Genomic DNA, 27,004 nt, shown 5'->3' with positions numbered 1-27,004 from the left:
CTGAGAGGCAACACAGTTGAGAGGAAAGAGCACAGATTCCAGACAGATGCCCAAGTTTGACATCTAGTATCCCCTTGGTGAGATTCCCTGTATTTAACCTGAGCCTCAGCTTCCTCACCTGTGAAATAGAGATCACACTTTTCATTCAGGGTGGTCATACTGAGTGAAATAACGTGAACAAAATTATTAGAGCAGGTGATCAGAAACAGTCACTATCGCAGTATTCTCCTACTGTAACCTTACCCAGCCTTCGCGACCACCTCCAGGGCACCTTTCCCCATTTCCTCCCTGGACCATAAGCTCCTTGGAGGCAGGAGCACGTCTGATTCATCCTTGGATCCCTGCCCCCATCTTCTCACATACAGCCTGGCACGTTCTAAGAGCTCAATAAATGTCTGTGGAATTGAAAGCAAGTGCACAAGTAATTATAGTAACTAATAAACTGAAGAATGCTTTTGTGGAGAATGGAGAAGTCACTGAGTCCAAAACAATCAAATGACAAAGATGGGCCAAAAGAACAACAACTATGCTATGGTTCACTCCTGTCCCCAGAAGCGTCTGAAGACATATCCCCTTAGAAACACATGGGCAATAAAATGCAGGCTTTTTTTTTTTTTTTTTTGAGATGGAGTCTTGCTCTGTTGCCCAGGCTGGAGTGCAATGGCATGATCTCAGCTCATTGCAAGCCACTTCCCGGGTTCAAGCAATTCTCCTGCCTCAACCTCTTGAGTAGCTGGGATTTCAGGTACCCGCCACCAGGCCCAGCTAATTTTTGTATTTTTAGAGATGGGGTTTCACCATCTTGGTCAGGCTGGTCTCAAACTCCTGACCTCAGGTGATTCACCCGCCTCAGCCTCCCAAAGTGCTGGGATTACAGGCATGAGCCACCATGCCTGGCCCTTCCCTCTTTTGATTACAAATAGTATTTCCAGGCAACAAAGCAGCTTGTGATAAGTAATAGGCAGGTTTTTGTTTGTTTCTTTGTTTTTTGAGACGGAGTCTCGCTCTGTTGTCCATGCTGGAGTGCAATGGCACGATCTCAGCTCACTGTAACCTCTGTCTCCCGGGTTCAAGCAATTCTCCCTGCCTCAGCCTCCCAAGTAGCTGGGATTACAGGCACCCATCACCACGCCCAGCTAATTTTTTGTATTTTTGGTAGAGACAGGGTTTCACCATGTTGGCCAGCTGGTCTTGAACTCCTGACCTCAGGCAATCCACCCGCCTCAGCCTCCCAAAGTGCTGGGATTACAGGCGTGAGCCACCGCACCCGGCCTAGACAGGTTTTTAACCAGCACTTATTTCATGTTTTATGGACCACATAGTACTTCCATATACAAGATTACACACAACAATTTTGTGAACTAGGTGAGTTACTGATCAGTCTCATCCCCATGCAGTAGATGAGGGAACAAGGGTGAGCACTTTTGTGATTAAATATGGAGCCACAAAACTAAGGCATAACCCTGGATGTTTTAGAGCTAAATCCACCATCTCTTTTCCTATACCACCACCCCTTGAGTAGATGAATAGATAGATGTGAAATAATGCATGTACTCAGTGATGGGCAAAACATAACACACAGAACCATAGCTGAATTTTCAACCACAGCCAAGCAATCTGGGTAGGGTCTCTTCAGAAGCTACCACAGCATCTTGACAAGGGTGAAGGATGTCACCTCCACGTGGCAAAGACGGACCCTCTCCTACAGAGAAAAAGAGACAGGTCTGTCGAGCTGGCCTGCTCCCTGCTTCTGAAGTCTTAGTCATTGATTTTTCTATCACTTAGTTAAGTCACTAACCCCCATAGGGCCTTATATAAATTTTTAAATATAATTTTTGAATTTATAATACAGAGGGTTTTTAATTTTTCTAAGTACAAAAAAAAAAAACCTCAATACCACCTCTGTGCCCCTTCCTCCTCATCCTCATCTTCATTCCCCACCACCGATTTCCTGCTTCTCCCTTGGATTTAGTTTCAGGTGAGAGGATCCCTTCTCTCCACTGCTTTCCAGGAGCCAGAGGTCTGCGTCCTCCATGCCAGCAAGCCCAAGGCCAAACAGAGGCCAGGCGATCAATAAGCACTTGCTGGAGGGAAAAGGCCAGACTGAATGGAGGAATCCATCTCTGGGAGTTGTCCAGGGTCAAGGGCCTCCTACTGACACCTGTGCTGAGCGCCACTGGGAAAGCAGTCACCTTTGCTCAGAGGGCGGAAGGGTCAGAGGGGCAGGTGCACCTGGGTCACCTGCTCCTAGTGAGGTGCAGAACTAAAGGGACAGACACCTCCAGGAGTGGTGATGACCTCACACTTGACCTCTGTCTTCTGCGTCACCAAAAAAAGAGCACTTTTGCATAAACACTGCAGAAGACTCCACTGCACTGTTCTAGAAAACAAGGTGTTCACAGAGATGGTTAAGCACAAAGAAATGGAAGGAACTCCCCTTCCAACTCCCTGCCTCGCACTTCTCTACCAATCACCTTGAATGACTGGAGATTATTCTGCCCCATCTGCACCATGGCCTGATTTGACCCGGCTTCTGGGGAAGTGCCTGCAAACAGGCCTGGTGTGAAGGGCAGCCTCTGGCCAGGGAAAGGCCTTCCTCAGGACCAGTACCAGCTCCTGTTTGCAGATGGTCCAAAATCACTGACTGAGAAGGGGGTGTGTACCTTGCCAAGAAAGTGGACTAACATATTTGGGAAGTTTTAATTTGCTTCAATTAAAAATTGAGGGCAGTTCTGAGCAAAACAGAAGTAGGTGAATTTATTTTCTGGGCCTCTGCACAGATCTTTCTGGGCCCTCAGCCTCTGCAGCTGTTTCCAAGGGGCCTCTACCCCAGCCAGCATTTCCCAACTAGCCGGTTCCATGACTCCTACCATTCCCCCCCTACTCTCCTGCCAAAGCAGGCCAGACCTGCCAGGGAGAAACTAATCTTAGAAATCATCTTTTTTTTTTCTTTGAGACGGAGTCTTGCTCTGTGGCCCAGGCTGGAGTGCAGTAGCACGATCTCGGCTCACTGCAAGCTCTGCCTCCCGGGTTCACATCATTCTCCTGCCTTAGCCTCCAGAGTAGCTGGGACTACAGGCGCCCGCCTCCACCACTAATTTTTTGTATTTTTAGTAAAGACGGGGTTTCACTGTGTTAGCCAGGAAGGTCTCGATCTCCTGACCTCGTGATCCGCCCGCCTCAGCCTCCCAAAGTGCTGGGATTACAGGCGTGAGCCAGTGCACCCGGCCAATCTTTTCTAAATGGAAGTGAATGGCTTAATTACCCTTTTCTGGGGAAAATTGTGTACATGCACTGAGATTTTAAGCAGATACACAAAAATTGGGTAAGAATGCTTGAATCTAGGGTTAGGGGGTCAGGCATATGAGAGCAACTCACTCTACATTCTTAAGTACAGTATACATTTTCTTTCCTGTATACGTTCTTTTAAATAAATTTTAAATAATTTTAAATAAATGTAAAAGTACAGGATTTTCAATTACCCTTTTTCATTTTTAAAAAGTTCGCCCCATGGATTTAGAGATGTAGTGGGCTGGTTGGGCCAGGCAACCCTTCCCACATCCTTTCCAGGTGGAAGGCCCCAGTGACACAGCCCCAGTCCTGCTGTTCCCACCAAGCAGTCGGGTCACAAAGTGGTCAAGGCCATAGACCTGACACAAAAAGTGAGCTGGATTAATCATTCTGCCTCACTTCAGAATTGGAACCAAGAACCAGGGCCTCTCTGCACAACTGTGTGGCTGTAATGATCTCCATTGTGTTCATTCTTGGGTACAAGAAACAGATCTCAGCCCAGCTCAAGTTGGAGTCGGGGTTTGTTTAGTTGGGACTCTTGGTGGCTCATACTTGCTTCGAATTAGCTTAAGCCATAGAAACGGGGAGGGGAGGGCTTCTTTTTTAGATCATGTTACCTAAAGTCACAGGGGTTTCTGTCTTCGGGCACAACTAGACCCAGGGGCCCCAAAGATATCCCCAGGGTCTGGCCCTGCTCTCTCCATCTGGGCCATCTTCCTCTCTCTCATGGTTCCACTTTAGGAAAGCGCCTCCCCACAGCCAGCAGCTCCAGGCTTATCCTCACAGCAACCCTGAGAGGAAACTTGCCTCCTTCTTGGTTGCTCTAGTCAAATGCCTGCGCTGGGGCTTCATAAGCCAAACGAATTCACATGAGGATTCCTGAACCAGTCACTGGGGCCAGACTTGGAGACAAGAGGTGAGGGAGTGGGGCTGACCATCCAGGCCTCCAGGCTGAGTGAGGCAGTGCTGAGAAGGCAATGGCAGGAAGCACCAGAGGTCACCACTCAACTCCACACACCCTCTCCCCAGACACCCTCTGCGATGGCCTGAAGTCCTCACTACTTCCCATGTAAAGTTCAAGAGAGCAGGACCGTATCTGGCCCGGCTATTTGTTTGGCAGCAATTCCATGCCAGGCCACATGACAAGTCACTGCCAGCTTGGGGCTGTGTGCCTGTGGGTCAGGAGCTCTACTTGATCTCCCATGCTGGGACCACAGTTGGGTTGGAGATGGGGTCTCATGGCACAAACAAGGCTGCTTGGAGCTGCCCATTCAGGAAAGGTGATGGGTGGGATAGCTTCTGTCAGAAGAGGTTAGGGGAACTGCAGGCCTTATGAGTGACTCTAAGTACCACACATGACCTATGAGTTGGAAACAACTTTATTGATACCTGAGAAAAAGTGCAGGAAAAATATTCCTCCTGACCAGGTGGCCTGTCCCCCGAGGCCAGATCATTCTCTCGCCTCTCCCTTAAGCCCTGGGTCATTTGGGGCCTCACTGGCCAGCACCCAGAGGCTGAAGACGTCCACAGCCAGAGCCTGGAAGCCAGACCCAGAGACCAGGAGAGGGAATGTCTACAGCGTGGCTCCTGAGGTCAGGGCCAAGGTCAGCGTGGGACGCTCATCGGTCAAGGGCCAGCGCCTCTTGGATCACTGTCCGGAGTCCGATGGAAAACAGCTCCTCCCATGGTTCCCGGATCCAGGCAAGCAGGGCTGTCAGCTGCTCCTGACACACCACACGGAGTGCCCAAAAGCTCTCCAGCCGGGACACCTGACAGACCGAGCAGTTAGCAAGGCGAGGATCATGGGGACCACACCAGGGTGGGTACAAGGGAGGTCTCTGGGAAGGCCTCACTGTCTCCACCTTGGCTCGGTGCCTCTCCCCTTCCCCAGGCTTGTGTCACTCCCCATAAAAGATCCTGACTCTGAGCTTTGTAAACAGAATCCAGCCAACGTTTACTGAAAGCCTCCAGAGGACCTGTCTTTTTCATCTTCCCTGTTGTACAGAAGATGCGGACTCAATTTCAGGGAACTGTGGATTCAATTACCGGCTCCACCACTTTGGCCTGGGCAAACTGGTTAACATCCCCAAGCCTCAGCTTCCTCATCTGTAAATAGGACCAGTAACCGTATCTCCTCAGGTGGTGGTCACAAAGGCCAAATGGCTGGCATACAACCGGCCCAATCCTGCCAACTCAAAGCTGCCGGAAACCTCACTGAAAGCCTTGTGGCCCAGCTAAATGGCTGGGCTCCCAGTCCAGGTGTCTCCCCTGCCTACAGCTGCCTCCCTCTCTGACTTTGTATTCATCCAAGCCTAGAGTCCCCCAGTTCCTCCAACCCTAGTTCTCTCATCTGTAAGTGCCATCCTGCCACCAATGCCCAGGGTTCCTAGACCCATTTCCCACCCTGCCCTCATGGCCCCAACCTGTGCTCACCATCTCCCCTCCCTCCCTCTCACTGGAGATACACACACACACACCTCATCGTAGAAGAGCAGCCGCAAGTCCTCAGGGGCTGAGCGGTAGAGCAGCACAGAGCTCAGGCTGCTGAGTGGCTGCTGCTCCCTGACACGCACAGCAGGGCCCAGCCCCGAGGGAGGCACCTTCTCAGAGGCTTCGCCAGATGCTGCTGGAGGAGAGGGCTCTGCCGGGGACCCTGCAGCATCCTCGTCTAACAGGAACAGGGTGGATGGAGTCAGCAACAGGGATACGAGGCAGGTGGAAGGGCCTGTAGGGAAAGAGGCATCCAGTGTGGAAGGTCATGGAGGGGCCCAGATCCCTAGGGCCAGTGTCCCAGTGCTGCTGGGGAGAAGAGGTGTGAACCACACTCTGAGGTGGGTCACAAAGCAGCCTGTGCCCCTGGGGCCAAGACCCTCCCTTTCCCAAGCTCCATGAATCTCTACTCTGGAATACCTCTGAGGCCTACCGCCCCCCACTGCCCCACACCCACCCTACTCGGAAACAAGGCTCCACCCTCTCCTTCTCTGACTGATGAGGCAGGGCCGACTCAGCCACACTGCTCCACTTCATAGAAAGCCTGGGCCCGAGAGCAAAGGCTCTGGGTAACTGAGGATCCTGGGTGCCTCCTGACCCCACCCAGAGGGTCAGGGCACACTGAGGCTGTTACTCAGCTATGCCCTCGAGTGAGAGGCTCTCCAGGTTCCAGGAACTGACAGTTGCTGCAAGGGCACTGTACAGGTGCTGCGCGTGGGCCAGTGCCTGTGACAAGGTGGGGTACAGAGACCAGGGAAGCATCAGCTGCACAGAGGCTTCACCTTCAACCAGGAACGCCCGAAGGTAGAAGAACTGGCGAGCCTCCAAGGATGAGTCTTTTTCCAGCAATGGCCTAGAGGGAACGTGGCAGGCACAGGAAGATCAGCTAGGGGGTGGGAAGGACCTGGAGAGAGGAGAGTGGGAAGAAAGCCCTGCAGGAGGTTGGGAGGAGACACTAGGGGCCCATAAGGGGCATGGCATGAGGACAGGTGGCTGCCCAGGACCTACTCAGCACAGGGCCATGTCTGGGGCTCTGTGGAAAGAGGATTGGGCAGCAACCCCAGCCTCTGCCTCCTATCGACTCACCAGAGCCGGTGCTGGGGGGTGACCTCCTCCTCTGTGGCACTGACACAGTTCCTCCAGGCAGGGGGCAGAGACTGCAAGACATCTAGACAGAGCCAGGCCAGGGAACTTTAGAAGGCTCTGCTCTCCTCCAGCCTAAACTCACCACCTCTCAATCCCTTCCTATTCTCCATATTTCTGGATTTCAGAAACTTCTACAAGGGACAAGTCCTGTTACCTCTCTGTCTCCGCTACTGGGTACCAGGTGGGGAGCTTGGCCCCAGGGCCCTGCCCACCCTCCTGCCCACCCTCCTGCCTTCCCCTCCCCTCCCTCACCAAGGAGCTCCTCTAGGAAGGCCCGGCAACGCCTGGCATCTCGGGGCAGCAGCACACAGCGGCCCGCCCCAGCTGCCCACTCTAGCCGCAGGCTCTGGCCTGCCAGGCCCAGCTCTATGCCACTCAGATCCTGCAGGGGAACAGCCAGGGTCAGCTGCAGCCAGCTAGCTGGAGGCTCACTGTGGAGAGAGGGGACAGAGCAATGGAGAAGCATGAGGGTGGAGTGAGAGTCCCAGAGAGGCCCTGCCCCAGCTGCACCTGCCTCACTCACTGCATCACCCCCATGCGCTCACCACACCCCATCTTCCCCCTCATTCCATCTCCTCCCTCACTCACCCCATCTCCCCCCTCACTCACCCCATCTCCCCCCTCACTCACCCCATCTCCACCCCCCACTCACCCCATCTCCCCCTTCACTCACCCCATGTCCCCCCCACTCACCCCACCTCCCCTCACTCACCCCACCTCCCCCCTCACTCACCCAATCTCCCCCCTCACTCACCCAATCTCCCCCCTCAACACCCCATCTCCCCCCTCACTCAGCCCATCTCCCCCCTCAACACCCCATCTCCCCCCTCACTCACCCCATCTCCCCCCTCACTCACCCCATCTTCCCCCTCACTCACCCCATCTCCCCCCTCACTCACCCCATCTCCCCCCTCACTCAGCCCATCTCCCCCTTCACTCACCCCATGTCCCCCCCACTCACCCCACCTTCCCTCACTCACCCCACCTCCCCCCTCACTCACCCAATCTCCCCCCTCACTCACCCAATCTCCCCCCTCAACACCCCATCTCCCCCCTCACTCACCCCATCTCCCCCCTCAACACCCCATCTCCCCCCTCACTCACCCCATCTCCCCCCTCACTCACCCCATCTCCCCCCTCACTCACCCCATCTCCCCCCTCACTCACCCCATCTTCCCCCTCACTCCCCCATCTCCCCCCAACTCACCCCATCTCCCCCCTTACTGCATCTCCCCTCTCACTCACCGCATCTCCCCAGTCACCTTCAACAGGTACAGCCTGCGGTCAGACACAACCACAAGGCACATGAACTCCCCAGTGTGGCCTGCCAATGCCACTGGCACCTGGGGGAAGAGGAAGTTGGTGAGAAACCTGATGAGAGGCCTGGGGAGGTGGGGCCAGACTGAAAGCCGAGTTCCTGGTGACAGCACCCTCGGCCTGACCCTCCCACTGCCCACCCACCAGTCTATGGAGCTTCCCTCACACTCGACAGCCTCTTCATCCACCACCGCTCTCTGCCTTGCAGCCCCTGCCCGCTCAGAGCCTCGGCAGCTGGCTTCCCTGCCTGTCGCCTCACCCCCTCCACGCTCCGCCAGACTAACTGTTCTAAGGCACAAAACTGACCATTACTGCCCCATTTCAAATCCTTCAGTGGCTCCCGGTGGCCCTCAGAAACAAGTCCAAACTCCTTGGCAGACACAGGAGGCAGCTCCTGACCTGGCCCCTGCCAGCCCCCCAGAGTCCTCTCAGGACCCCTGCCCCTCGCCCTGCATGTCCAGGTGCCCTCATCCTGGGCAGTTCTCCCCACCAGCGACACTCTCGGGCCTCCATGCATTTGCTGCTTCCTTTACCTAAGACATTCTTTTTCTCCCTACTCCTTAACTTACCCTTCAAGACTGAGCTTAGACATCACCTCCCAGGAAGGTTCCTTGACCCACTCAAGCTGGACTAGACACCCCTTCAAGGGCCTTAGCCCGATTACAGCATTTGCATATTGCACAATCATTGTCAGTTTCTTACACCAGACTGTAAGATCAAGGGCAAGACTGATCTGTAGATCCTCAGTGTCTAGCACAACAGGTGCTCAACAAAGGCCTAATGACATCATGTGTTTAGAATAATGCTAGGAGGCCCCATTGATGAGTGCCAGGTGCTGGGCTGGGCAGCTTCAACATGAGCACTGATGCACGCCACTGTGTAAGGGAGGCATCGTTATCTCCATTGCAGACAGGCAACAACTGGGACTCAAATACCAGGGAATGTGTCCATGGCCACACAGCAAGAAGCTGCTGGGGTTGAAACCAGAAGCCAGATCAGGTCTCTAGAGTGCTTGATCTGACTCAGTTGGCTGTGATGGAAACGAGTGGGCACCCTGGCCAGCTGGGGGCATGGGCAGTGTCAGGGAGCACAGACCTTGAGGCAGCACTGGAACTCCTCCTGGGCATCGCTGAACACCTCAACATCCAGGAAGAGCCGGAGTCGGTGGTCCACAGAGCGGAGGCCACAGTGCTCAGGGGCTGAGGGCAATGAGGGGGCATCAGCCTGCCCGTGGCAGCCCCTGGGCTCCATCTCCACCTCCCCATCAGTGCCCCTTCCCTTCCCCAAACTCATCTATGTCTTGTTTTGTCTATACTCACGGGGACTGAGGCTCCAACTACCATGGTCACGGGTGCTCGGTGCCTGAGGTGGGCTGTTCTTGGCCCTGTCAAGGTGGTCACCATGGCCAGGAGGGTCGCAGACAGGGCTGGCAAACGGAGAGGGAGCCAGAGACTGCTCTCCCTGTTTCCGCTCCCTGTTGGGGGTTCCCCGAGACACAGCGAGGAGAACCACGTGGTCACTATCACAGTTAGGACACACAGCAGGAGATTCTGGAGGGAGGATGGACACGGTCCCCATGAGCCTCCCCCACACAGTGCCACAACTCCCACCATGCTCACGATGCTCCTTCCCCACGCTCAGGTCTCCCCTGAGCCCAAGCCTCCAGCTCCATACACAACCACCGCGCCCCAGGCCACCAGCTCCCTCTCCCGGCACAGCTGCCAACTGATCACTCCCCATCCCAGGGAGGGATGAGCTAACCCTGGCCCACAAACTCCTCAAAGTGCACTCTACCTTCTAACTCTAGGCCCTCTCAGACTGGGCCAAACACAACCAGGACCTGCTCTTATGCCCTCTTACAGACTTGGGCTGATCAAGTACTTCAGGGCTCTCCTAGCAACGTCTGAAAGACCAAAATCAACAGGTCTGGAAAGGCAGAGAGAACTCTGTTGCCAAATTTCGGTCCAATTCCAGGCTCCATCAATTAATGGCTCTGTAATCATGGGCAAGTCATCTAAGCTCTGTGAGCCTGGTTCCTCGTCTATAAAATAGGGATGACAATAGCATCTATCTTATACTCATCCTTAGTGTCAGGAAGCTGGGAAGGAATCAGGACATGGATCAGCAATGAGAGAGGCAGCACTCTGAGCAGCTACACTGTGCTGGGCATGTGCTACCTCCTATGCCAGTATGATCGCATTTCATCACCAGAGAAACTCTCCCTATCCCATTTTGCAAAGAGGAAAGAAAATATTAAATCATTTACACACGCTGCCCAGGACCATACAGCTGGGGGCAACGGCAGCAGCTACCATTTACAGGAGACCTTTGTGTTGTACCAGGCCCTCTGCTTGGTGCCTTACTGTCACATTTAAATAGCGTAACAGCACCAGGGGGTGAGTTCATTCCCTTCTTTGTTCAGAAGAGGTAACTGAGGTGCAAGTGAAAGGAGAACGGTTGGCCAGGCGTAGTGGCTCACGCCTGTAATCCCAGCACTCTGGGAGGCCAAGGTGGGCAGATCACGAGGTCAGGAGATTGAGACCATCCTGGCTAACACGGTGAAACCCCGTCTCTACCAAAAATACAAAAAATTAGCTGGGTGTGGTGGCGGGCGCCTGTAGTCCCAGCTACTTGCGAGGCTGAGGCAGGAGAATGGCGTGAACCCGGAAGGCAGAGCTTGCAGTGAGCCAAGGTTGTGCCACTGCACTCCAGCCTGGGCGACAGAGTGAGACTCCGTCTCAAAAAAAAAAGAAAAAAAAAAATTAAAGGAGAACAGAGCCCACAGTAATGTTCATTAATAACGCCACCATGGAAGAGGCTCCAGAGACCACAGCACCTCATGGTGTACAGCCAGGGTCCGGGAGGGGCTGGGGGCTGTTTCTGTTTGCGCTGTGTCGCTAAGGCTGCATGCCCAGGCCAGTTCACAGTGGGGAATGGAGCAGGGCTCCATTTTCTGAATAAAATGTAAACCCCTGCTCCAGCTGCCGCCAAGAAGAGAAAACCGTCTAATAAAATTCTGGCATTTCCACACAGCTGTTATCAAGCATATTTATTTCTTCTTCAATGTCTTCTTCAAAGATAGTGCTGACTGGTCTACAATGGAAACAATTCTTGTTTTAAGGACTAGCGCATGAAGAAATGCCACAGGACATTATGTACCTTCCAAGGTCAGCCGGGAAGGATAAACCAAGCCAACTCCCCGAGCATCTCACTCAACAGCTACACTTGCTGGCAGAGGCAGCACCACAATCCGATACTGCAGTGAGGGCTCATTAGGTTTTATGTAGTGTCTGAAATATCAGCCAAAAAACCCCAACACAACAAGCCTTCAAGTTAAGCACAGTTACAGAGACTGCATTTCCTGACTTTTAGAGTTTAAAAAAAAAAAAACAGGATATAGTTTCTTCTTTTTTTCTGTTTTCCTTTTTGTAAATGCAGCAGGCAGACGGTTTTCTTTTTCCTCCAGGCAGAACAACTGCTCTCCACTCTAGCCCCTTCTCCCTAGGGCTCCCCCTTCACACTCCCCTACACAGAGCCACTTTCCCTGGAACAGGGGAGGCGTGTGGGCAGAGAGGTCAAGGGCAGGACTTGTACCTGTCTTTTGGAACAGAGGCCTCCAGCCTTCCTCACTGTCTAATCCCAGCCTGGGCTCCTCTGGCTTGAACTCATGGCCACAGCGTAGGCACTGGAATCTACCCAGCAGGAGGTCCCTGGCCTCCCCAAGCTGTTCCCGAGCCACATTGGTGACTGGGGTCAACACGGCAAGCAGCTCCTGACAGAGGGTGGATCAGAGGCAGCTGTGAGAAGGCGGATCCCAGACGGACACCTCCCACAGGCCCCTGGCCCTCAGGCCTGCTGCCACTCCCCTCTGGCTCTCTTAATCCCCACAGCCTCCTGGGCCCCCACTCTGGGCGCCATCACCTGGACAGCTGCGTGGGCATCAGGCTCCAGCACCAAATAGCGACGCAACTGCCGGTCAGGGCAGATGTAGGAGAAGCGCAGACTGAGGATGGGGGCTCCAGGGAGCAGATCTGAGCCCTGCGCAGCAAGAGGGGGACCGGGTGAAAAACAGCAGGGGCGGTGATCAGAGGGATGAGGGGATGCTGAGAGCATGGAGGATGGCAGGACCTCTGAAGCCTGTCAAAGGCCTGTGCTGACGTCCAAGCTCCAGCACAGAATCCCTGCTCCTCAGCCCAGCTTCCCGAGTGCTTGCAACCTCTGAGGCTCCCCTCCTCGGCTCCTAGTGCCAAGGAGAGACTGTAGGAAATGCCCAGCCCGGTGCAGGGCACACAACAGCCATGTTCCCATAACTGGCTCCTCCAGAGACCCTGCCACGCCCCACTCACCGTGGGCCTGGGCGACCTCTGGGCCTGGGCCTCCGGCTCTATCTCAGCTGCCTCCAGACTCTGGAGCTCCAGTCGCTCCAAGGTGCGAGCTGCTTGGAGTTCCACCTCAAACAGGTGGGCAGAAGTGACCCTGAGAAAGCATTCCCTGCCCCGTACGCCCTCAGGCCCCTCCAGGGGACACACCAACATGGGGCGACAGAGTTCCGCTGTGGAGAGACCAAGAGAGAAGGCCTGCAGGGAGGGAAAGTACCCACACTCCGCCCTCCCCCGAACTGGCCCTCCACCCGCCAGACCCCACCACTCACAAACATCCCAAGGGCCCCTGGCCTCAGCTCGCCCCAGCCCACAAAGGGCTCACCTTCCACTTCCTTCTGGTCCTGCTCCTCTTCTTCCTCCTCTCCTGCCTCCTCTTCTCCCTGTTCCGCCATCTCCCCCTCCTCCTTCTCCTCCTTCCCCTCCTTCTCCTCTTCCTCCTCCTGTGGCTCCGCCCTGACCTCCTCTGACATTTTCTGTGGTGACTCCTGGGGGCCTCTGGCTTCCTCCTGCGGGGGTGAAGGTCTAGGTGCAGTGTCGGGGCCCTGGGAGCTGGCTGGAGGCGCACTGGGGGCAGAAGTAGCGGGGGTGGCCGGCAGAGGGTTTCCGGAGGGCTCCAGGTGACTCCTGTACTGCAGCCAGTTGCGGCCGAACCGTTCCCGGAAGCTGCTCATGAGCTCCAGCTCCCGGTGCTGCTGCACGAACCATCCTAGGCAGGAGGGGAACCCAGAACTGAGCAAACCTGCCCCACACAGATGGCCCCAAATCCTTCAATGGTGCTCCTCAGCGATGAGGGGGCGATGGGCTGTGTATGGGGACACGGGCAAGGGAGGCTACAGGCGTCCCCTCCGCGGCATGTACTAAAGCGTGTCCTATGGAACACTGTGGTCACATGCAATCCAAGCTGCGCATCCTATGCTACTTCTGGAGACTCAGCATACATGACAGCATCCTGAAGGGCCCGAGACGGCCGGCAGCTGACACACCTATTTCTCTTCAACCTCGTATTTCTCAAACTTCTCTGGCCACAATCCTATTATTTTATATATATACATATACACTTTCTTTTGTTTTGGGGTTTTTTACTTTTTTTTTTAAGAGATAAGGTCTTACTCTGTCACCAGGTTAGAGCGCAGTGGCATGATCATAGCTCACTGCAACCTTGAACTATCAGGCTCTGGCGATCCTCCTGCCTCAGCCTCCCAAGTAGCTAGGACTACAGGCGCACACCACCACGTCTGGCTAATTTAAAAATTTTTTTGTAGAAATGGACATCTATGTTGCCCAGGCTGGTCTCAAACTCCTGGGCTCAGGCAATCCTCCCACCTCAGCCTCCCAAAGTGCTGGGATTATAGATGTAAGCCACTGCACCTGGCCTACATGATCTCTTGACACCCCACAAAATTAATGTTCCTCGAAAAGTTTTCAAAATGCTCCCAGAAGCAGTCTTCTCCTTTCCCTAAACTAAAAGAAAAGAAAAAAGACTAAGAAGCCCTCTATAATACTCTACCCCAACAAAAAATAACATTTCTTCCAGCAGATCTTCACCGTAACTTAAAAATTAGAGTGAGCTCGATGGGGACGAGAGAGGTTAGTGGGATGAAGCTGACTTACCAGCCGGAGAGGGGTTCAGAGTTCGGGGCTCCGGGTCCGTATCACTGGGTTCAGAGATGCTTGCCCGCCTCACACGGACTCGGCTCTGAGGTTGGTGGAGGGAAGAAGTTCTGTGAAAGCCAAGCCTCCAGCCCTGCCATCCACGGCTGGCCATCCAACCTATCAAAGAAACCCCGACCACGTGCAAGCACAGTTCCTACCATTCCCTGCCCACTGTAGCCCAGAGTCCCCGGAGAGACACCCAACCGCAGGCACAAGGCAGCGGAGGATGCTGCTTACCTTAACCTTATGAAGCAGGGGCTGGGTCACAACACCCCCTGAGGAGAGGCTGTCACTCAGGTCAGGGCCACCTGAGGTTTCAGGAGTACTCCCCACTGGCCAGGGCAAAGGTGGGCCCATGGGGCTGAGCCCCAAGGATGTGTGAGTCTGGCACGTGACGACAGGAAGGAGAGAGAGGTTGGAGCCTGGGAGCACCTCTGCCTTGCCCAAGCCAGCCAAAAGGCGGGACCCTACTTTCCACTGACCAGGAAGACCCTGTCACCAGCCAGCCCTCTGTTCTCACCCCAGCGCCCTCCCTTCGTGTCTTCCCCCTACAGTCCTCGCCCCCCAACCACACCGACCTGAAAATCTGTCAGTGACAAGACGTTGCCATCGAGAAGGAACTGAGCAAAGACAAAAAGGGGGAGGGAGTATGTGGTAGGCCCATCCTGCTGAGTTCCAGGTATTAAGAACACAGTAAGCAGGGTCCAGGTCCTTGGCCCCTCACCCAGCGATGGCAAGAGGGTGCAAGGTGGGGGAGGACTGGGCAGGAAAGGGGAAGCAGAGTGGACACAGGACGATCACTCACGCCAGTAGCAGCATCCCTGGCCCGGGGTGACAAGTACTGGGCAGTGGCTGCTCGGTGCTCAGGGTGGAACCAAAGAGGGTTCCCCTCCAGGTAGAGCTGAACGGCAGGAAGGGGAGAATGAGGAGGGCCTGGGGCCCTGGCCCTCCCTGTGTGAAGAAGGCACTGACCAAACCAGCATGGGGGGATATGTGCAAGGGTGGTTCCCAGGCCCCTGATGCATTCCCATCTCACCTTGCGGAGCTCAGCCAGCAGCCACAGTGGTGACAGCTCCCGGTGTCCTTCCAGCAGGTTGTATGCCAAATCCAGGTGCCGCAGATTCCTCAGCTGCTCTAGGCCTGGGGTGGACGCAAGAAGGAAGGAAGAGCATGTGGATGAGTACACGCAAGTGAGTGTGGTGCACGCACTGGGGGAGGGTGCAGCAGAAAGACCGGCCGGAGCACCCCTGCACTCCCCATAAGCCCTCTCAAGGCTCTAGAGGCACATGGTCCCCAGGCCAGCCCCAGCCTCACTCTCCCCCTTCCCCTCCATGCTTGCCCCATCACACACCCCCACTCACCATGCAGGCTCCGAAGCTCATTGCCTCGCAGTATCAGGACCCCCAGAGCAGCCCCTGAGGGTCCCATTCTTGGCACCAAATGCAGGCGATTATAGGAGATGTCCAGATGGTGGAGCTCACACAAATCCTGGCAGGGGTACAGGGGAGAAAAAGATTCTCTCGTTGACCAAACTCTAGCCAGGGTCCTCTGAGACCTCTTCTGGACTAGGCCTCAACCTTGGCCTATATAAAACTGCACACACTCAGCACAAATGATTTCATCCACCCCTACTCCCACGTTAAAAGACTTGAACAACACCAGCACTGTTCCTAACAGTTCAAGGCCACACCCTGAGCATGGCAACTCCAACCCCCTTAAATTCCTGCCTGGGAAAAGTCAAAGCTGCCAAAAGAATTTCCCATTTGTTTCAGCCAACTCCTGAAGATAGGGCCCGGTCTCCCAGTCTCTGTGAAAGGATAAGGGCCTTATTTTGGTAAGTGCCAGTTAGTTAGCAAACACAGATGGGTTTCATGTGGACCAACCTGATTTCCACTCCCCCAGCTCTGCTCAAGGCCCTACCATTCCCCTGCCCACTCCCCCCCGCCCCCTTTTAAAATGCCCAGCCGGCCAGGAGCAGTGGCTCACGCCTGTAATCCCAGCACTCTGGGAGGCCAAAGAGGGGGGATCTCTTGAGGCCAGGAGTTCGAGACTCACCTGGCCAACATGGTGAAACCCCGTCTCTACTAAAAATACAAAAATTAGCTGGGCGTGGTGGCACACACTTGTAATCCCAGCTACTTGGGAGGCTGAGGCAGGAAAATCGCTTGAACCTGGGAGGCAGAGGTTACGGTGAGCCGCGATCGTGCCATTGCACTCCAGCCTGGGCAACAAGAGCGAAACTCTGTCTCATTAAAAAAAAAAAGGAAAAAAAGTCCACTGACACTTCTGTATCTTCCAGGCTCTGTTCAGGGAAATAACCGTGACTGTAACACTGTCTATGCCATCACCACAAACATTCAAACTACAAACGAAGAAATCCATCGGTTGCCACTGCTATCCTCATTCCACCATCTAAAGAAACATAGAGCTCAACACCTAGAAATCTCAACTGGCTGCCCTCTGGACTCAGAAAATGGATTTATAGTCTGCTCCAACCATTCATCTTTGTTTCCCTTTTTGTTTCCGTAGAAATGTCCCCCATTAAATGCCTGGTCACTCTCACCATCCAGCAAAACTCATCCACTACCAAGTCCCAATAAATGGCTCAGCTGGTTTTTAGTGAACAAAAGGTGATCAAGGAAGAAAAGGATTTATATTGTTCAGGGGAAAGAGGAGTGTCTCTTCTTTCCCTGAATTAGAGGAGGTTCTCACCTTGATCAAACCCTTCTCAGGCTCCTCTGGGCCTTCTTTTTGACTAGGCCTCAACTTTGGCCTGTTAAGAACTGCAGACTTGTTCAGCACAAGTTCAACAAAATTCAACACAAATTATTTTTGTTGACTCCTCCAACCCCCACAGTAAAAAACCTGAACAAAAACAGCAAAGTTCTAACATCTCAAGGATGCATCCCTAGAATGGTGACTCTAGCCCCCTTAAGCTCCTGCCTGGGAAAAGTCAAGGCTGCCAAAAGAATTTCCCATTTGTTCTAGCCAACACCTGATGACAGGGCTCCCGTCTCCCAGTCTCTGTGGGAAGGTAGGAGCCTAACTTTTAGCAAACCCAGAAGGGCTTCATGTGAACCAACCTCCACTTCTGCTTTTCGTACATTTCCACTTCCCTTACTCTGCTCAAGCCCTCACAGTTCCCGTTCCTATTCCCTCGCTCTCCTTTTAAAATGCCCAGTCACCTCTGCACAAATTGAAGTGGCGTTCAGTTCACGTTGCACCCTCTTCCCCGCTGCAATAGTTTATCACTGATAAAAAATCTGTCCTTACTTGGTCGGGCACGGTGGCTCACACCTGTAATCCCAGCACTTTGGGAGGCTGAGGCGAGCGGATCATGAGGTCAGGAGTTCAAGACCAGCCTGGCTAAGATGGTGAAACCCCATCTCTACTAAAAAATACAAAAATTAGCTGGGCATGGTGGCGGGCACCTGTAATCCCAGCTACTCGGGAGACTGAGGCAGGAGAATTGCTTGAACCCAGGAGGTGGAGTTTGCAGTGAGCCAAGATCACACCACTGCACTCTAGCCTGGGTGACAGAGCAAGACTCTGCCTCAAAAAAAAAAAGAAAAAAAAAATCTGTCCTTACTACTTTAACTAGTTCGGCTTTATCTCTGACAGGTGGATGGGAGGACCCAGAAGAAAGGTTCTTCATCATAATCACAAAAGCTACCAGTTTCTGAGCGAGGCACTAGACTAAGCAACATTGGGTACTTCTTCACAATCATTTTAATACTATAAAAGCAGGTATTCAGCCGGGCGTGGTGGCTCATGCCTGTAATCCCAGCATTTTGGGAGGCCAAGGCAGGTGAATTGCTTGAGGTCAGCAGTTCAAGACCAGCCTGACCAACATGGTGAAACCCCATCTCTACTAAAAATACAAAAATTAGTCAGGTGTGTTGACACGTGCCTGTAATCCCAGCTACTTGGGAGGCTGAAGCAGGGGAATTGCTTGAACCTGGGAGGCAGAGGTTGCAGTGAGCTGAGATTGCGCCACTTCACTCCAGCCTGGGTGACAGAGCGAGACTCCGTCTCAAAAAAAAAAAAAAAAATCAGGTACTCTTGTGATTTCTACTTCACAGGTAAAGAAACCAAGAGGTAACTAACTTGCTCAAAGTTGCACAGGTATTAGAAGTTGAGATATGAACTGTGGTTTGTCTGATGCTAGTGTCTAAGCAGTGCTATCTCCCAGAATGCAGCTCCACCCTCATGGCAAGAGCAAGGTGGGAGTAAAAGCTGGTCAAGGAGAGAGAGTGAGAGCAGAGCAATCAAAGACCCATGGTGTGCCAGCTGCCAAACTGCCCATACTCACCATCAGGAATCCCTGACAGTCCTGGACTTGATTGTGGCTTAGGTTCAAGAAACGCAGAGCTGACAAGAGGCGCTGAGAGAGACGGGGAGGAGGCAGAGAATCGATGTTCACTACAATACTATCTGGTCAACCAGCTGGCCCTCCTCTCCAAAGGCCTGGCCTTGCCCTTCCTCGAAACCCTCTTCCCTCTGAGGCACTCACCAGGGAGCTGTCTAAGGCGGTCAGTGCATTGTAGCTGAAGTTGGCAGAAAGCAGAGCCAGCCAAGGGAGGGCAGAGCAGAAGTCGCCGCCGCAGGCTGAGAGGAGCTCCTGAGCAGACAGATGGGTGCTTCATTACCCCACCCTCCCCTTCCTCCCTATGCCAAGGCCAAGCTCTACCACCCAGTCACTCATTTATTTTTTATACACTGAACTCCATCTGAAGACACAGGCTTAAAGCCCAGGTCCCTGACCCAAGAACTCACTGTAGGGACAGTGGGAAGGTAGACACTAGAATATGTAATATAATATGGTAGGTACAACTATAAATATACAGGCAGTTACAGAGTGCTGCGGGAACACAGAGAGGGAGTGAGGACACTGTCTAGAGGGAAGCAGGAGGCAGGGAGAGCTGCAGAGAGGGGAGAACATCAGAGCTTGGTCTTCTACATCTCTCAAGTTGAGGTGTCTGAGCTCACCCCTCACTCTCCTTACCTCTAATGCCTGGAGGCTCCTGCTGCAAATCAGGGTCTCCAGCTGGGAGTAGATGCCTCGGAGGCCATGCAGACAGTGGAGGGGAACACCTCGGAGCTGGGACAAGGAAAGCGGAGGGAGGAAGGCAGAACCCCACAGAAGACAAAGACCTCATCCCCATCCCCTAGCTGGGAGGAGGGAGAAGACCACAAAGCCCAGCTATGGTTTAGGGAAGCAGTAAATGGAAAGACAGTGGATATCACATGACTGCAGAGCAATGGGTATACTCAGGCCTGGCCTCCTCACCAAAGAGGCTCTTCTCTTTCCCATCCCCAAGGGGCTGCCTCAAGTTGGGTGCTGTGCACCAACATCCCCCCGTGTCCCCATACCTCCAGGTGCCGAAGGGATTTGAAGGGGAAAATCTTGATGGGCCCTGGGGGACCAGGACCAGCAACATGGACCAGCTGAAAAAAAAAAAATAACTCAATTTACTGAGGCACAGCAGATCTCCCTGCCCTCAACATTCCTTCCTTAGCACAACCACTGGTACCTCTGACACCCTCTGGATCCTGGCACTGCAGACTTCTGCACCCCTACCCTACCCCCAACTTCCATCATTCTCTTGGGCTCCTTGCACATCCTGCCTCTTCCCCACACCCAGAACCTTGAGTGAAAGCGTTTTCTGCAGCACATCGAAGAGAAACTGAAGCTGAAGAATGACAGGGGAGTCGGCAGGATGGGAGGGCAGAGCCACAAAGCCTGTCTGGCCAGGGCCCCATGGCCCCAGGTGCAGCTCAAATACGTGGTTCAGCTGTTGCAGTGTGGGAGTCAGCAGGCTCAGGGTGCTACAGCCAGACAGGACCACATCCCCTGCAGAAAAAGGGGCAGACAGGAGGGAAGACACAGTGAAAAGATTTTTCTCTTTATTCTAAGGCTCTATGATGCCAAAATATACCCACTCCAATCCATATTGTAGATCTTCTATTGCAGGATCAAATTTTCTATCTCCTTCTCAGCTCAAAAGCATTCAATGGCTCCCCTCATCTTCAAAAAAAGTCCTAACATTTCATTCAGCCTGATGAGACTGCTTGGCTACACAACTCCAACCAACTCTTCCAAATTTTCTTTCACCTTCTGCTCAAAAGAGCCTCATCTACTGACAGTGCTGGAAATACAGCCAGCTTGGTTCACAGTTCTCTCTTGTTATGAGACACCCCCTTCCACCGCCCAGCTTGAGACCAGCCTCCTCCAGGAAGCCGCCTCAAGAAGTAATACTGCTGAATTTTCATATTGCAGTCACTCATTATTACATAAAAGTTAATTGGAAGTTTTATCTTTCTTTCTTTTTCTGATTGCAAAGCACATCTGTAGAAACTTTCAAACAATACTAAAAAGTATGTCATAGAATAACTATTCATTATAGCACTAAGGCATTGTTATTGCTGTCTGTTAAAACTGCTCTCTCTAATGAGACTTTCATCCTTGAGGGCATCTTTTGATCACTCTGGTATTCATCACTGCACCTAAAAAAGTGCAGCTACAAGCTGGGCATGAAGGAATGTTTTTTTGGCTTAAAAAATATAATAAGTACGGAGTCAAAGAATGTTGCAGAAATAGTACAGAAAGGTCCCCTGTATCCTTTACCCAGTTTTCCCTAATGGTTACATTTTATATAGCTATAGTACAATATCAAAGTCAGGACACTGAGCTGGGTGCCGTGGCTCAGGCCTGTAATCCCAGCACTTTGGGAGGCCAAGGCAGGTTAATCACTTGAGGTCAGGAGTTCAGGACCAACCTGGCCAACATGGTGAAACCCCGTCTCCACTAAAAACACAAAAAATTATTCTATGACTCTAACCTCGTCTCTACTAAAAATACAAATATTCTCAGCTGGGCATGGCGACATGCGCCTGTAATCCCAGCTACTCGAGGGGCTGAGGCCAGAGAACAGCTGGAAGCCAGGAGGCAGAGGTTGCAGTGAGCCGAGATTGAGCCATTGCACTCCAGCCTGGGCGACAGAGGTAGACTCCATCTCAAACAAAAAAAAAAAAAAACAAAAAAAAACAAAGGGCAGGCGCGGTGGCCCGCGCCTGTAATCCCAGCACTTTGGGAGGCCAAGGCGGGTGGATCACGAGGTCCAGAGTTAAAGACCAGCCTGGCCAATATGGTGAAACCCCATCTCTACTAAAAATACAAAAATTAGTAGGGCATGGTGGTACATGCCTGTAGTCCCAGCTACTTGGGAGGCTGAGGCAGAAGAATCACTTGAACCCGGGAGGCAGGGGTGGCAGTGAGCCGAGATCATACCACTGCACTCCAGCCTGGGTGACAGAGCGAGACTCCATCTCAAAAAAAAAAACATTCAGGACACTGATGTTGGTACAATATGTATATATAGCTATATGCTGTTTATATAAATTCCTGCAGCCACGCAATCAAGATACAAAACTATTCTGCTGCCACAAAGCTCTTCTCCTGCTACCTCCTTGTAGTCACACATTCACACACCCACCATTCATCACTGAATAAATTAACAAGTCCTACAACCTGACATGAAGGATTCTGTATGTACTAGACACTGAGGATAGATACAGACATGGTTCAAGGACTCTTCCCACGTTCAAAGGGCCTCCTAGTTGTCTCCTCCCAGAGAAGGATATAAGACATTTGCAAAGTTATCAATACAAGCCAGGAAATAAAACTGCTACTGGCCAGGTGCTGGGGCTCACGACTTTAATCCTAGCACTTTGGGAAGCCAAGGCAGGTTAATCACTTGAGGTCAGGAGTTCAAGACCAACCTGGCCAACATGGTGAAACCCCGTCTCTACTAAAAATACAAAAATTAGCCAGTCATGGTGGTGCACACCTGTAGTCCCAGCTACTCAGGAGGCTGAGGCAGGAGAATCACTTCGTCCCAGGAGGTGGAGGTTGCAGTGAGCTGAGATTGTGCCACTGCACTCCAGCCTGGGTGACACGGCAAGACTCTGTCTCAAAAAAAAGAAAAGAAAGAAAAGAAAACTGCTATAAAGAGAGCTTCCACAGATATCATCAATAGGAGCATGGAGTGATGGAGGACAGCTAACATTAACTGGAGTATGTACCAGATGACTTTGGTATCTCATTCAAACCTTCTCAGAATCTCTCAAAGAGAAGCACTATTAACCCCATCTTACAGATATGAAAATTGAGGTTCAAAAAAGTGAAAAATCTTGATGGAGATCATATAATTGGTAGGAAGTTACTTCTCCTATCTGATCTCAAAGCCAAGGCTTTTTCTACCACAACTAATGCCAACCAAGTATTCAACAACTACTGTGGCTCCACTATGCCCAGGCACAGTGCCAAGCATCAGGGAAATCATTACAATAACAATAGCTCCCAACTGTAAGCAGTTACTATACTTGCAGGCATTGTACTAAATACATGAATTAAAACGAATCCCCACAAATGTTAAGTACAATCATTATGCCAATCTGTGAGGAAAATTGAGCCTCAGGAAACAGTATGGCAAGTTTGAAAGAGGGTTGATATTCCAACCCAAGTGGGTCCGACTCCAAATCTCGTGCTTCTGTCTACTGTACTTAGTACCTTGCTACACAATAATGATTATGATCGAGATCAGTCCCTGGTCCTGAGGGGCTTTTAGTCAGGTAATGATCACTTCCTTCTGACAGTGTCAGAGAAGGCACGGAGGGAGGGATACCGGAGTTTGGCCTCAAAGGACGGCTAGAGTTTAGGCTATCACAGGCAAAGGACACTGTAAGGGCGAACAAACCTGGGAAAAGTAAAGAAATTGAACTCTGACACCTGGTGACCCTACCAGTCGTAACTCCATGACTCTCAGGGCGTGTCTCCAGAAGGCACCATCCCCACCTCGTCCGAGGTCCGAGGCCCGAGGCCCAGCCCAACCGGAAGTCCACTCACCGGACTCCCGCAGCAACCCCGCGAGCTTCCACACCAGGGAGTCCCTCTGAGCGGTCGTCATGGCCACGGGACGCTGGGGGGCGGAGCCTGGGGGGAAAAGAGGAAGCGGAAGAGCCTCAGGTGGGCGGTAGTGCCAAAAGCCCAGGGCGTCCGCGCAAACCGAGGCGTCATGCGGAGAAAAAGGCGAGAAAGAAAAGAGAGGAAGAGCATCCTCCTGGCCGCCCTTTCGAGGAACATAAGTCCTGGTCAGACATACCGAACCTCCCCGTCTGGTCCTCCTACCAGCTCAGCTGCCCGGCGCCTATCAATGATGGAAAGGAAGTCCCGCCCCGGAAGAAAATCGAGCCAAGGGACGACCGGAAAACATGCCTCTGCCGCCGGAAACTGCGCCGTAGGTCATGCAAACGAATCGAAAAGGGGCGGTGCGGGGGCTGTCTCCTGACCGCGGTGGTGGCTGCAGTGGTTCCCTGGGCTTCCTGGCCCGGAGCTGGGCTCCCATTGAATAATGGAGCCCTGCGCAGCCTGGGGCTCCCGCTTGGCTTTCGGCGAGCCTACCGCGCCGGTGAGGAAACCCTGACTCGTTTGCAAACTGGGCGGGGAAGCAAAGTTTAGAGAAATGGAGCTTTGTTAGATAAAAATTTTTTCAAAGCAAACAGTCATTTTCCAGTGAAAGGAGAGCGTATCCGCCGTAGGATGGACTTAGATCGTGTAAAAGCTGAGGCTACCGAGGATATAACCTCCGGGGTCCTTTGCCTCCTTTTCCTTAGACTCCCTCCAAACTCGTGTATCTTTCCTTCAGCAGTACTGGGCTCCACGCGAACCTAGTCCTTTGTCTTTACCCTATTACCTTTCACAACATCCTAGTTGAAAAGTAGTTATTCAACCGCGTTTGAAAATGAGAACAGGTTCACAGAGGCTAGGTTACTTGCGAAGGTCGTTCAATTAGTAACCAGTAGCGCCAGGACTGCCAGTTTCTTGCTTCCAAATTCTCATGGTAGCTTTCACCAGGCTCCCCGTCAAATGCTAACGTCAACTACTGAACTAGATTAGCAAAAAGGTCTTTTAACAGAATTCCTGGTTTTCAGGGAGAGTTTCTTTCATGAAGCGCCCATTTCTACAGAGGAAAATCAAAATGAATCATAAGCCAGTTGAAAGGAGGAATAGGGTCATAGTCATCTTTATCCCAAGTTGCCAGATTTGAAAGATTTTATTTTCTAAAGACAAAATATTTGAAATGGCAAATATTTCAAATATTTTGAATATTTGAACCACACAATTTCGCATTCATGGCATACTACTTGTGCTCTGAGCTGAAAGCCTTTTAGGTTAAATAAAGTAAGTGGAGATACATCCGAAGCAGTGTTGAGCTCAGAAAAACAATACCCCAAAATAACGGCGCTTTGGTATGCTATTTGGAACTAAAAGAGACTGGAAGGCCTCAGGCACAGTCTCTCCGACCTTTTCCTGCCCTCCTGTCTCCCAGCCTTCTTTCTTCCCCAAGGCAAGCCATAGAAACCAGAATTCCTCTTCCCCAAGATGAGTCACAGAAACTAGAAGCCCTCTCCCCCAAAGCCAGCCATAAAACCTAAACTTCCCCCACCTTTCTATGTAAGAGCTGGCCGTGGCCTGGCGCGGTGGCTCACGCCTGTAATCCCAGCACTTTGGGAGGCCGAGGCCAGCGGATCACCAGAGGTCGGGAGTTCGAGACCAGCCCAACCAACATGGAGAAACCCTGTCTCTTCTAAAAATACAAAATTAGCTGGGCGTGGTAGTGCATGCCTGTAATCCCAGCTATTCGGGAGGCTGAGGCAGGAGAATCGCTTGAACCCGGGAGACAGAGGTTGCTGTGAGCCGAGATCACGCCATTGCACTCCAGCCTGGGCAACAGGAGGGAAACTCAGTCCAAAAAACAAGCTGGCCGTAAAGAACTTCTCTGGCCTACCTTGTCTGATAGTAGGCCGTAAGACCTTCATTCTGGAAGAGATCCTGCCTCATACCTGGGAGGAAGGAATGCTACACAGAAAGACCTTGTTGGGTTTCCCCCTGCTGTCTGTTACTATTAAGTGGCACACTTTTTGCCCAACCACATTACTCCAGGCTGTCCATTTTTCATAGAATCTAAGCATTAAAAACAAGTTTTCCCTGGCTCTTTGGGTAGCCATTTCTGAAGGCTCCTATGTCATGTAAAACTTTGATTAAATAAACTTCTTAGTTTATTTTAGATTTTTCTCTTAACCTATCTTTTGTTATATGAGCTCTGACCCTTATAATGAGGAAGAAAGGCATCACAACTTTTCAGCCCCTACAACAGCTAACTAGTATGCAAATACAAATTCAGAGTAAGAGCTCAGTATATTTTGTTGAATTATTAATCCCATAACCTGACGATTGTCAGTCCCTGTTTATTAATCATCTGGAACTTAGAAGGGCAGATTCTCCCAAACAGTAACTGCCAACTCTACCCCTCTTAGGCAAGAAACAGATTATTTTCAAGTCCCTGACATTGCAGTGTCTTGAAATCTGTTTCAGCCGTGCCTTTTCAACCCATAGTTATTTTCTGAGAATTGCTCCACCCACATGGGTAGCCCCTGTAGCCAGGTTTGCTCTATATCCCTTTGCTTCTCAGAAACGTGGAAGTGGACAAAGGGAGAAGCAAAGAAAGCTGAACTACAGAGGGAGAGAAAAATAGATCTACTAAGGGAAAGCAACAGGAGACTCCGTAGTTCTTGTTTCCCTCCCCCTTTTGAGGCCCACGCTCCTTTCTACCCTTGGCCTGTAGGGGAGGCCTTGGCTGCCTTCCAGAGAATTCTCCCCCGCTTTTTCTTTTTTTTTTTTTTTTTGGCCTAAGTTAATCTGAATGTATTTCTGTAAATTGCTACCATAAGAACCTCAACTAAGACAAAACCTTTACAAAACGAAGTCTAGATTAGCAAATCTAAAAGGGAAAAAAATTCCCATTCATCATAGCAGCCAAAAAATAAATTATAGATATAAATACAAATACACACATGCTTATAATATTTTGAGAAATATGCCAGATCTATGTGAAGAGAACAAGAGAACTTTAGGACATTAAAAATGACCCAGCCAGGCACAGTGGCTCACACCCAAAATCCCAGCACTTTGGGAGGCCAAGGCAAGTGAATCACTTGAGGTTAGGAGTTCGAGATCAGCCTGGCCAACATGGTGAAACCCTGTCTCTACTAAAAGTACAAAAATTAGCCAGGCGTGGTCGCAGGCGCCTGTAATCCCAGCTACTCTGGAGGCTGAAGCAGGAAAATCACTTGAACCCAGGAGGCGGAGGTTGCAGTGAGCTGAGATGGCGCCATTGCACTCCAGCCTGGGCAGCAAAAGCAAAACTCCTTCTCAAAAAAAAAAAAAAATTCTCTGTATTAAAATGGTGTGCAGCCTGGCACGGTGGCTCACGCCTGTAAGCCCAGCACTTTGGAAGGCCGAGGCGGGCAGATCACGAGGTCAGGAGATCAAGACCATCCTGGCTAACACGGTGAAACCCTGTCTCTACTAAAAATACAAAAATTTAGCCGGGCATGGTGGTGGGTGCCTGTAGTCCCAGCTACTCGGGAGGCTGAGACAGGAGAATGGCGTGAACCCAGGAGGCGGCGCTTGCAGTGAGCCGAGATCGCACCACTGCACTCCAGCCTGGGTGACAGAGCAAGACTCCGTCTCAAAAAAAAAAAAGTATGCAATGCCATTTCAAAAATTCATGTTGCTGTAAAGTAGCATAACATGTATGGGCTGCTATTACATAATTTCATACTATCATCAATGAGCCTGTGTTTCTCAAAGATATGCTATG

General features: G+C 51.9%; 1 protein-coding gene across 4 annotated transcripts; it reads right to left on the bottom strand.

Annotated features, from left to right (window-relative positions):
• Positions 1 to 4,652: 4,652 nt before the first annotated feature.
• STK11IP (serine/threonine kinase 11 interacting protein) lies at positions 4,653 to 25,923 on the bottom strand. Of its 4 annotated transcripts, XM_004033261.5 has the most exons (26): positions 25,130 to 25,923; positions 23,444 to 24,301; positions 23,188 to 23,274; positions 19,928 to 20,133; positions 19,653 to 19,727; positions 19,285 to 19,380; positions 18,793 to 18,900; positions 18,592 to 18,663; positions 15,641 to 15,767; positions 15,316 to 15,419; positions 15,085 to 15,180; positions 14,858 to 14,899; positions 14,517 to 14,663; positions 14,238 to 14,322; positions 12,949 to 13,332; positions 12,591 to 12,796; positions 12,166 to 12,282; positions 11,839 to 12,016; positions 9,564 to 9,794; positions 9,340 to 9,443; positions 8,173 to 8,270; positions 7,180 to 7,358; positions 6,868 to 6,949; positions 6,564 to 6,634; positions 5,769 to 6,016; positions 4,653 to 5,060 (listed from the first exon to the last, which is right to left on the bottom strand). In XM_004033261.5, exons 3-26 carry the CDS (start codon positions 23,246 to 23,248, stop codon positions 4,911 to 4,913), a joined length of 3,267 nt encoding a protein of 1,088 aa, XP_004033309.4. In that variant the 5' UTR covers positions 23,249 to 23,274; positions 23,444 to 24,301; positions 25,130 to 25,923; the 3' UTR covers positions 4,653 to 4,910. The 4 variants fall into 4 exon arrangements, with proteins under 4 accessions (XP_004033309.4, XP_018878034.3, XP_055235614.1 ...); XM_019022489.4 differs by lacking the exons at positions 15,085 to 15,180; positions 25,130 to 25,923 and having other exon boundaries at positions 23,444 to 23,533; XM_055379639.1 differs by lacking the exons at positions 4,653 to 5,060; positions 6,868 to 6,949; positions 25,130 to 25,923 and having other exon boundaries at positions 5,855 to 6,016; positions 23,444 to 23,533.
• Between the last annotated feature and the right edge of the window lie 1,081 nt (positions 25,924 to 27,004).

The sequence above is a fragment of the Gorilla gorilla genome, chromosome 11, assembly GCF_029281585.2.
Source record: "Gorilla gorilla gorilla isolate KB3781 chromosome 11, NHGRI_mGorGor1-v2.1_pri, whole genome shotgun sequence".
Taxonomy (NCBI): domain Eukaryota; kingdom Metazoa; phylum Chordata; class Mammalia; order Primates; family Hominidae; genus Gorilla; species Gorilla gorilla.
Note: the sequence above shows the minus strand (reverse complement) of the source record. Positions and strands in the feature narration are given on the sequence as shown.

Coding starts and splice junctions, on each gene's coding strand:
- STK11IP (XM_004033261.5), bottom strand. CDS start 23,248: ATGACGACCGCTCAGAGGGACTCCCTGGTGTGGAAGCTCGCGGGGTTG. Junction 18,901..19,284: donor GGAGCCTCCAGGCATTAGAG/GTAAGGAGAGTG, acceptor CTGTCTGCTCAG/GAGCTCCTCTCAGCCTGCGG. Junction 15,768..18,591: donor ACTGTCAGGGATTCCTGATG/GTGAGTATGGGC, acceptor TACCCCTGCCAG/GATTTGTGTGAGCTCCACCA.